Source organism: Poecilia formosa, unplaced genomic scaffold (assembly GCF_000485575.1).
Source record: "Poecilia formosa unplaced genomic scaffold, Poecilia_formosa-5.1.2 Scaffold88, whole genome shotgun sequence".
NCBI lineage: Eukaryota > Metazoa > Chordata > Actinopteri > Cyprinodontiformes > Poeciliidae > Poecilia > Poecilia formosa.
In genome coordinates this window covers 109,063-118,947 of record NW_006800027.1, presented here as the reverse complement: position 1 = coordinate 118,947, position 9,885 = coordinate 109,063, and the positions used below count along the sequence as shown (strand labels likewise).

General features: G+C 38.8%; 1 protein-coding gene across 1 annotated transcript; it reads left to right on the top strand.

Moving 5' to 3' along the window:
- The first annotated feature begins 876 nt into the window (after window positions 1-876).
- On the top strand, window positions 877-5,994 carry LOC107836809 (centrosomal protein of 290 kDa-like). Its single transcript, XM_016673981.1, has one exon. It carries the CDS (start codon window positions 1,576-1,578, stop codon window positions 5,530-5,532), a length of 3,957 nt encoding a protein of 1,318 aa, XP_016529467.1. The 5' UTR covers window positions 877-1,575; the 3' UTR covers window positions 5,533-5,994.
- Window positions 5,995-9,885: the final 3,891 nt, after the last annotated feature.

The following is a 9,885-nucleotide window of genomic DNA, read 5'->3' as shown; positions in this document are numbered from 1 at the left end:
ATTGTACTTACTTGGATTGTCTTTGAGTTTCATTAAATTTTGTTTGGTGATCTGAAACATTTAAATGTGACAAAAATGTTGAATCTGTGAAGGGCGAATACATTTTATAGTACTGTAGAAAAATTAAATAAAAAAAAATCATTTGTGAGGAGCAAAAGCAGAAAGTTTATATTACAAAATTAAGAAAAAAACAAAACTCAGACAACACAATAAGTCCTGTCTGAGGGTAAAAACTAAAGCTAGGAATCCATGGCAGCAGCACAGAGAACCTGCAGAGATTTCACAGCTAGGCTTTAATAAGTTTCCATAAAAAAAACACTTGAAAAAAGAGAGGATCAAATTTAAACTTCACAAGTCCAAATTTGAGGTCAAATTGGAAGAACTGTGAAAAGTTAATTCAGCTCTAGAGGCTTTATCAGGCTGGTAAGCAAAATAGGTCTGATCCCACTGACTTCATTCTTAATATAAAGGTTGACTAATGTCAGAGAGCAGCATATGTGCACAGGGTGCATGTCAAACAGTACATAATAAACAGAAAGTGCTAATTGTAAGCAGCATCCTGCCTACAGATGAGGTGGACAGGTGGCAACATAAATTTATCTTGCTCCGAAAACTTCCAGGCAGGAGGGAAATTCTTGTTGTCATTATCATCTGTTTGCATTTTTTCAAAGAGTGAGGAATATCATAAATGTAAACTGTTTGGGTTCTTTCAACTAAAATCGCTGACTGTTTTATTTAAAAGGTGAAACTGCAAAAAATGAAGAAATACAAAAATATTTACACAGTTCAATTCTAGCTAGATGCAGTCTAGAGTTTGACTTTTAAAATTTTTTAATCCATTGTTAGTTATTGCACCCTAGACCCACCTCATGAAAATCCCAAATTTAAGTAATTATGGTCATACCATCATTTTTTTTTTTTATCTTATTTTACTTGGCCCATTTTACTTTGTTTCTTACATTGGCTTGTTGAAGTTGGCTACATTTTTGCAGTTACAATTTCAGTTTTTTTTATTTTATTTTATTATTTTTTTTCCATGTGACTCTCACCCCTTCCAGCTTTGAACACTAGAAAGCGGAAAAAGTTACATGGAATGGAATTTAGGGGCGGAGAATATTAGTCAATAGGCAACATCAAAGGACACTGATGACATCATCACCGATCTCATGGAATTTTTTTTAACAAAATTTATTTAAAAAATTGAAATTCAGACCGATTTTTCAAAAGTCGACATACAATATTAGCCATATTTATTTATTTTGGAGTATTTTACTGGTGGATCTTACCAACAGTAAAAGTGAGCTTTATAGTAAAGGGAAAACCTTCTAGAAACGTGATTTGACATAAACAGGTTCTGGTCAAACAACTGAGACAGCAAGTCCAACAACGAAACAGAAGATTTTTATCTTTCTTTTTTTTATGACTGTCCTTTGAGATTTATTGCCCTTACAACTGGTGAGTAAATTTGCTGTGTTTCTCTATACCTGTTCATATACCCCGACTGATTCAGTAACAAATCTGCTCAGTTGTAGTTTATTGTACAAATAAATCTTAGCATCGACAAGACTTGTCAGGATGGAAGCCATTTTTGAATGGGACAGAGTTTTGTCCCTTGACCCACCCGCTCTTCGCAACTTGAAAAAGGACAAAGTTGACATGATTGTGGACATGTTTATTTCCACCAAAGAGTGGGACATTGAAGGTAAAGCTCCAAACAAAATCATACATATTTTCAAAGTATTCCAGGCTCTGCTACAGATAAAGAATTATGAAGTTTGTGAAACACAAAGCCTCCTTGAGAAAGTTGGTGAAGAGCAAGTTAAAACTGAAGTCAAACTTCTTGCAAAAGTGGAGATGCTGGAGCAACGACTTCAAAGGTATTCTGCAGCAGAGAGGAGCCAACATGTCGCTGATTTAGAGACTGACGAGCTCAAAGAACAGCTAGAAAGCGAACAGGCAGAATTGATCAAGTCAATAGGGAAAATTGACCGAGAGAAAAGCAAAAGAAAGCAGTTGGCCAGGGAGCTGCAGGAAGCAGACACTAAGATCAGTATGCTGAAACAGGAGGTAAGACAATATGAACAGACAATTTCTGAAACAGAGGAAGAGGTCAAGAAGCTGCAAAGAGAAATTAAAAGACTTAGGGCGGCTAATTTGGATCTCAAAGACAGCTTCAGAATCTATGGTGACGACCTAAATGCTAAGAGTGGACGGTTGCTCAAGAGTAACAAGAAGGAGCTTGAGGAATGTTCAGATAAACTTCAGGAAACTGAAAGTAAAAATAAAGAACTACAAAATGACAAGGTACGGCTGATAAACCTTCTTCAGGAATCAGAAATGGAAAGAGAAAGGATAATACTGAAGTTAAATTACGTAAAGGGCCAGATCCTAGAAACAGATCAAACTTTGGACTGGCTAAGGACAGAGAAGGATGCAGCAGAAGATAAATTCAGAAACTTGAAAAAAGATATTTACTCAATGACTGAAAAGTTTGATGAAATTGCAGCTGATGCCAGTGAAAGAGTGCAGGAATGTAAGAAAATGCTCCATGAGAAGGAACACGTGATTTTTGAGCAGCAGAGAATAATCTTTGAACTGAAACACGATCTACAATTGGCAAAAATTGACTTGACGGACAGCTCTGTTGGTGTCTTGCACCAGGCCATCGAAGACCGGGATAAAACAATTGACGTCCTCTGTGAGAAAGTGGAGCACTACACTAAGCGAATTGAGAAAAATGTGCAAGCCTTTGAACAGCAGGAAACAAAAGGAAAGAAAGGCAAAGTCATTTGCTTCCTTGAGTCTCAGCTAAAAGATGCAGAACAGAGGGCAAACAACGCAGAACAGGCACTGTATCAAGCCAAAGTTATGATCAAGGAAAAAAACAAAGAAGTCTGGAAGGTTTCAGATATTTTGAGAAATTATACGGCTGGTACTTACGGTCTAAATTCAGCCTTTAAAGACTTGGAGAGGTGGAAACATAAAATGAAAGTGAAAGCTTCTGACATGGAACCATTGACCACAGCGTTTAACCATCTTGAGATGAGAGTAAAAGACCTCATGGAGGAAAATTTGGATGTCAAGAACATGCAGAAAGAAGGGCATGCAAAGGAGTTCTACATTCCAAAAGGTCATAGACGACTGAAACCCAAAGAGGAAGACGACAAGACTGAACAGCCTACACGTGACTTAGGGGCAAGGCATAAAACTAAACATTTGGAGAAACACAATCCTGCAGAATCAGGATTGGAGAAAGATGGTCAATGGCAATCTGTGCTGAATTCATTTACAGATACCAGCAGCAACACAGATGAAGAACCCCGACCCGGCCAGTTTCTTCAAAATGAGATATCTAACCTAAGCAAAGAAATGGAGATTGTGAAGAGGAAGCTGGACAGATTTCAGAAAATATGGGACAATTTTAGTCCAGTTCAAAGAGAAAGGGCAGTTAGTAGGGGAAACATCGGATCGGGTAGTTCGGGGATGCCATTTGCACCAAAACAAGCCTCTTCTTTCGAGATGGAGGAAAGCAATGAGAGGCAGAGAGCAGCGGATGGGTCTAAATTCATGACTACCTCTCTCTGCACTTTGAAAGAGCGAAATGCAGCACTGGAGTCTCAGGTTAAGGAGTTAACAAGAATACATTTGGATGATAAAAGAGTGGAGCAACAGCTAAGAAGTGAATTGGCAAACAGAAACCACAGAGGGGTCAGTGAGACAAACAGTGGTAGAATCCCGGAATTGGAAAGGTCGGAGTCTGAGCTGCGCATGAAGGTTTTTGAACTTCAGGGGAAGTGTTGCAGTTTCAATGAGAAAATACTAAGCCTTAAACAAGAGAATAACATAGCCCAAGAGGAGAGAAAACAGGCAGAAGACGGACGAATGAGAGCAGAAGAAAAGGCAGAGGAGCTCAAATTTAAAAATGCAGAACTCGAGAAGGCTGTCGCCAAACTGAAAGACAAGAAGGCTGCTCAAGACGCAAACGCAGAGAGACAAGAGGCTTGCCTACAAGAAATGAAGAAGAGGGAGATGGATAATAACAAGATTATGGATGTGCAGAAAGACGAAATCTCGCTCCTGAGGAGTCTTGTGAAAAAGAAAGAGCAAACAATTCATTCACTGGAAGAGAACCAACTGGTTCTTCAAGAGGCGTGCCAGCTTGCAGAGGGTAAGCTGCAAGAGGAGTTGAAACAAAATCAACAGAAATATCGTAAGATTCACACAGAACTTCTGAACTGTGTTGCGGCTTTTGAGGGAGATGCAATACTCCCTCAACAGGTACCTGTGGTTGAACAGGTAATGTACGCTTTGGGCAAATTCAAGGAACATCTCAGCAGCACTTTGGCCACACACAAACATTTGGAAGAGAAATTAAAGGAGAAAGAGGATGCTCTAAAGAAGGCAGAGCATAAAATTCTTTCCAGTGATAGGGTCATCAATGATCTGCGTCTGGAGCTCTCGTCTCTTAGCAGACAGCAGCTGCAAGCTGACCAAGCCGTGGCCCAAGAGCTAGCATCGCTAAGCAAAGCTAAAGAGACCATGAACAATCTTCAGCTTCAACTAGAAAGAAAAGATGAAGTGATAAAGAAAAACACCGAAAGATTTACTCGATCCTTGAATGAACGAAATGAGTCGATAAACAAGTATCAAAATGAATTAGCAGAACTTCAGCACAAACTTAATTTGGAAATGCACACTGGCCAGCGTTACAAAAATGAGATTGAGGAGATGAAGCAAGAAATCAACAGTTTTAACAGTAAACTAGATGTCCAGATGGCGTTACGCACAGAGTGTCTAAATGAAAAAGTGGAACTACAAAACAAACTTGCCCAAAAGGAAATAGAGCTTGAAACTGTTAATAAAGACTTATTGGAGCTTAGACAGGAATATGAAGATATTTCCTCAAAACTATCCAGAGAAAGCGCTTCACAAAAACGGGAATTGCATTTCATGCAGCAGCTAGCTGAAAGGGAGGCTGAAGAGTTTAAAGTACAGGTAAAATATCTTAAAGATAAACTTCAGGGAGCTGAAAAGACGATCATAGAATTCAGAAGGAATGAAGACAGCATGAGAAACAAAATGAAGGACCTGATTCAAGAAATCGAGTTTTTTCAGAAGAGGCAGAAAGTCATTGAGGATGAAAAGGGAATGTATCGTCGAGAAAGCCGTCGGCTCACATTACAGTTAAGGAGACTGAGCACTGTCCCTCTAAAGCAGCTGCAGCAAAGTACCGGTGGTCCAACCGTTGAGGAACTGCAAGCGAAGATCAGAGTGTTAGAAGGTGAATTTGAATATAGATTGAAAACTAAAACAGAAGTGAACAAGGAAATGATCGAATTTAGGATGAGAAAGACATGGCAGAAAAGGTTGGAGAACCTGGAGACAAGTCTTAAGCAGAAAGAAGAAGAGAATGAATCTCTGTTAAAAAGACAATCTACTCTCAGAAATCTCCTCGAGAAACTGGAAAAAGAGAAACGAGCACTTCAGGATAAGCTCAAGCCTCAAGCGTACAGGAAACAATCACAGATGTGAGTGTTTCCTTACCTGAGTGGGCCAACAGGAGTCTCTCCAAGACCTTCATGATGTGGGATGTCAGGGCAACAGGTCTATAGTCCCACCAGGACAGTGAGTCACTTCCCTAATAACAAACCCTATGTGAGCTAAGGGAACTGTAAACATCTTAAAAAGAGAACTTCAGGGAACGAGACAGAGAGTGACTGAGGAGCAGGAGAAGCATCTCAAAGTCAAGATTAGAGACAGTGTACAGGAAACCCTAACCCTGGAGAGCAAAAGGAGGATCAGACAGATGAATGTTCAGCAAATGAGCTGAACACATTCTTCAACAGATTTAGTTCAGGAACAAGCTCATCCTCCTACTCCTGTCCTGCCTCCATCTACCACAAGTTTGTCAACAAAATCAGGAGATGCTACTGCTACCTTTGCCTCTCCGTCCTACTTTTCTGAATCTCGACGTCAGGTGAAGAGGCAGCTGAACCACAGGGTCCAGATGGTTTCAGCCCCAGAGTCCTGAAGGCCTGTGCAGAGCACTTCTGTGGGATTCTGCAACACCTCTTCAAACTTAGCTTTACCCAGAATAAGGTTCCATTGAAGACATCCTGCTTGATTCTGGTACCCAAGAAAGCTCTCCCATCAGTCATTAATGACTATAGAACCGCTGCCCAGATGTTTCATATCAAGGTCATGGAGAAACTTCTGTTGGCTTATGAGTAAGCAGACAAACGCATATACTATATGGGTCTGCTGCAGTTTGCTTTCTGCTGTGGACCTGGAGAGGAAGACGCCGTCATCCACCTTCTTAACAAACCCTTTGTCACCTGTCGCTGCTGTTGTATCGACCATCCAGACCACTCAGGTCTTCTGGTTCTGGTCTACTCTGCACCCTGTTCCTTTTTTTTGCTTCTGCAATGTAATGTTCTTTTTTATCTTGTTTGTTGTTTTATTTTTCTTCTAGGCTTTGAATTGCCTTATTGCTAAAAATGTGATGATGATGAATTGATGATGATTTTTTTTTTTTTACTTCAGGTAGACATTTCACCAATAAAAAAATAAAACATAATAAAAAGTAGAACTTTCACATTTTCTAAGTATAGATGCTCAGATACATTTTCTAAGCATCCTTAGAAAATGTGAAAGTTCTACTTTCACATTTTCTACTATCACCAAACGTACAAACTCAAATACATGAAAACACACCACTTGTTTGGTGGCCATGAGACTGAAGAGGATTATGACAAAGTTTGACTTATTTAATCAGACCTTGGCACTTTTCCATCCTCTCGTTCATGACATGAATAATCTTCCCATTTCCTGTGTCTCTTCTAAATCAAAAATAGTTTCTGAACCAGATATAAATAATACATACACACATGCATACATATGTACACACCTACCTGCATAAGATATAAACACATAAACACACACACAAAACACCACAAAAAACGCCTAATGATGCGTTCACACCAATGGAACCTTCTCCTGGGTCAAAACAGGTTTTGAGCGCCAGGCACATCTGGTTTTACATTCAAAGTCTTTGTGGAGGCGAGTCTGGGGCCGTTATTTTTTTTTATCTAAACAACATTTAGATTAAACATAAAGTATGGTTGTGTGTGGGGAACTCCAGGTATTTTCACCCTGGTTAATTTATCTGTAAGCTGTCGAGAATGAGGTGACATTAACTATTGATATTGTGTGTGATGCCCCCCTGGGGTGTTTGTCTTGTGTGCTTATAAAACTGGACTGAAGAAGAGCAGGCGAGACATGTGCAATGATGTGCTCTTTCCTTAGTGCTGCCCTGCAATTTAGAGCTGGCACTCAAAAAATAATGAGTGCAGAGGGAATAAATGGGAGCTACAATAAAAGAGAGAGAGAGAGAGAGAGAGAGAGAGAGAGAATATGAGAGGGTAATGTTGAATAAAACATAAACAGTCTGAAGGAGATGGATCAGATGATTGGTGGTGCTTTCCACCGCTGCACACTGCAAGCCAGCCTATATACACCACCAAATATACCTACCAGGGCGCATGTGCAAAGCTACAGTCTGTGCAACATGTGTTCATGGACAGATATCTGTTGCACAAATCTCTACTGAGCCACAGTTATGGATCTAACCTCAGATTCGATTCACCAGAGAAATTACTACGTTAATCACTTATGCACCAGCTCTTCATTCTTTAACATGCTCTTTGTCTACTCCACACACCAGCGTTTGGTTGTTCTCCCTCCTCTGGCCACTTCAGCTCCTATCCCCGTCCAGCACCAGGGACCATCTGGTCTGAGCAGGCTCCTATTATTCCTCTGTTATTAGACTGGGGAGATGGAGACATTTAACACGGTTGCTTCTAAGACCAAAGCCCCCAAGGCCCTGCGTGTAAATTGCATTGCTCTTGCAAACAGTCTTATTAAAATATGACCACTAAAAAGGGACTCTGGCTCCATATATGGTCCAGTTTCAGAAACATTTACTGTTGGATGGGTTTAATCATTGTTTCAGAGTCTGATATCAAATATTTAATAACTCTATAGCATCCTTGGATGATAATTCTTTAGGAGGGAAAAAATAAATTAAAAATATTATTCTTACCAAAACTATAGATTTGATATCCTGACACCAGAAGTTAGCTGCCTCTAAAACAAGTTCTCAACAGCTTCCAGATGATCATTTTGTACACTCAAAATTTCCCTCCTGATCTGATTTGTGAAGAGCCTGAATTCGCTTTTTGTTGTTTCCAGGCTCCTGTGCATTTGTTTGTAGCTATACGGTTCTCCTATTGATCGCAGCTGATCACACCCAGTTGTAGCTGATCAGATGTACACACTGAATCACGAGAGAGAGATCACACATCTGAGGGTTATAGCAGCAATGGACAATGTTTTGTCTTTAAGGTGTATTACTTTTCTGTATGACGAAATTTCTGTTTTCCTTTATTGTTAGCATGTAGATGTCATTGTGTACTCTAAATTGAAATCAGAGAGGGTGAAATTTGAATGCCTTCAAAACAGATTTTCCTCATGTATATCTAGTGTTTAAGAATTAACCCTTTCATGCATAGTGGTTACTACAGTGGACAGCTGTCTAAAAGCCATTTTCTTGTGCTTCTTGTGGATTTTTATGTTATAAATGCACAAAGACCACTGAAGTGGACACTAATGCATAATAAAATACATTATAAACTACTGGCCATCAGCTGCAAATGCAAGAAATTATTTTTGTTAAATCCAATATGGCCGACAGACAAAAAAAGCATACCAACGGACCCAGTCCCTCCTTCTACTATAGACGACTCTTGCAGGTAAAAAAAAATATTGTGACATCAGATAACCTCTAAAGAACAATACTACTGGTGTATTTTTCAAATAACAGCTTTGTATTTGGAGAAAATTAAAATTGCTCACCTAAAATAAAATAAAAAAAATAAAAAATCCCTACCATTTCTTATGCCTTAAGAAAATAAAAAAAGGAAAAAAATCCTGACACAAAGGATCATAATTCATGCATGAAAGGGTTAAGCTGTATATTTTGGTAAACATTTTTTCTATCTTAATAGTCAAAAGGTTTAGTTTGAAAACATAGTAAACTGAAACAGCGTCCATACCACAGCATCATAAATAAGTAATTTTACATGTGTAAAATGATATGTTATTGTTTCTTTTTTGCATATTGTTTTTTTCTGTTCCCGATGTGACTTTTGTTTGTTTTTAGCCTTTTGCACTTTAATTTTAATTTGCCTATCAGGTTACAAATTTAAAGTTGTTTGAAAAAATTCATCCAGGTTTCAGAGACCATTGCACAAAAAGAAGAACTATTTAAATGTAATAATATGTTGTTGTTGTTTTTTTTTTTTTTCAGAAGTATTTAAAAACTGACTGGTTGGCAGTGGTGAGATCCTAAGCTGCTCCACTATTTAGCAAACTGGCTGTGATGCAATGTGATAGCCGGTGACTTTCCTGGACCAGACTTGCATACACTTCATATTAATGGTGAGTGGGTGTTAGCACAAATGTCCAAACATGCAGTAATTACATTGAAATCTCCACCTGCAAAACATTTCAAATAAGCATCTTTGATTCTCACATCAGCTCTGAATCAAGTATGTTTGGTCTTTAAATCTAGATTGTTGAACAAATAGACTGTGTGTTTGATGTTCTGAAAATAACATAAAATCATGTCACATTCTCATGTCTTTGTGAGGTATGATGACCTCACAAAGACATACAGTGTTTTAGTGTTGTTGTCTTTGTGAGGTATGATGACTTCACAAAGACATTGTATACAGTGTTTTAGTGTTGTTGTCTTTGTGAGGTATGATGACTTCACAAAGACATTGTATACAGTGTTTTAGTGTTGTTGTCTTTGTGAGGTATGAT

Coding starts and splice junctions, on each gene's coding strand:
- LOC107836809 (XM_016673981.1), top strand. CDS start 1,576: ATGGAAGCCATTTTTGAATGGGACAGAGTTTTGTCCCTTGACCCACCC.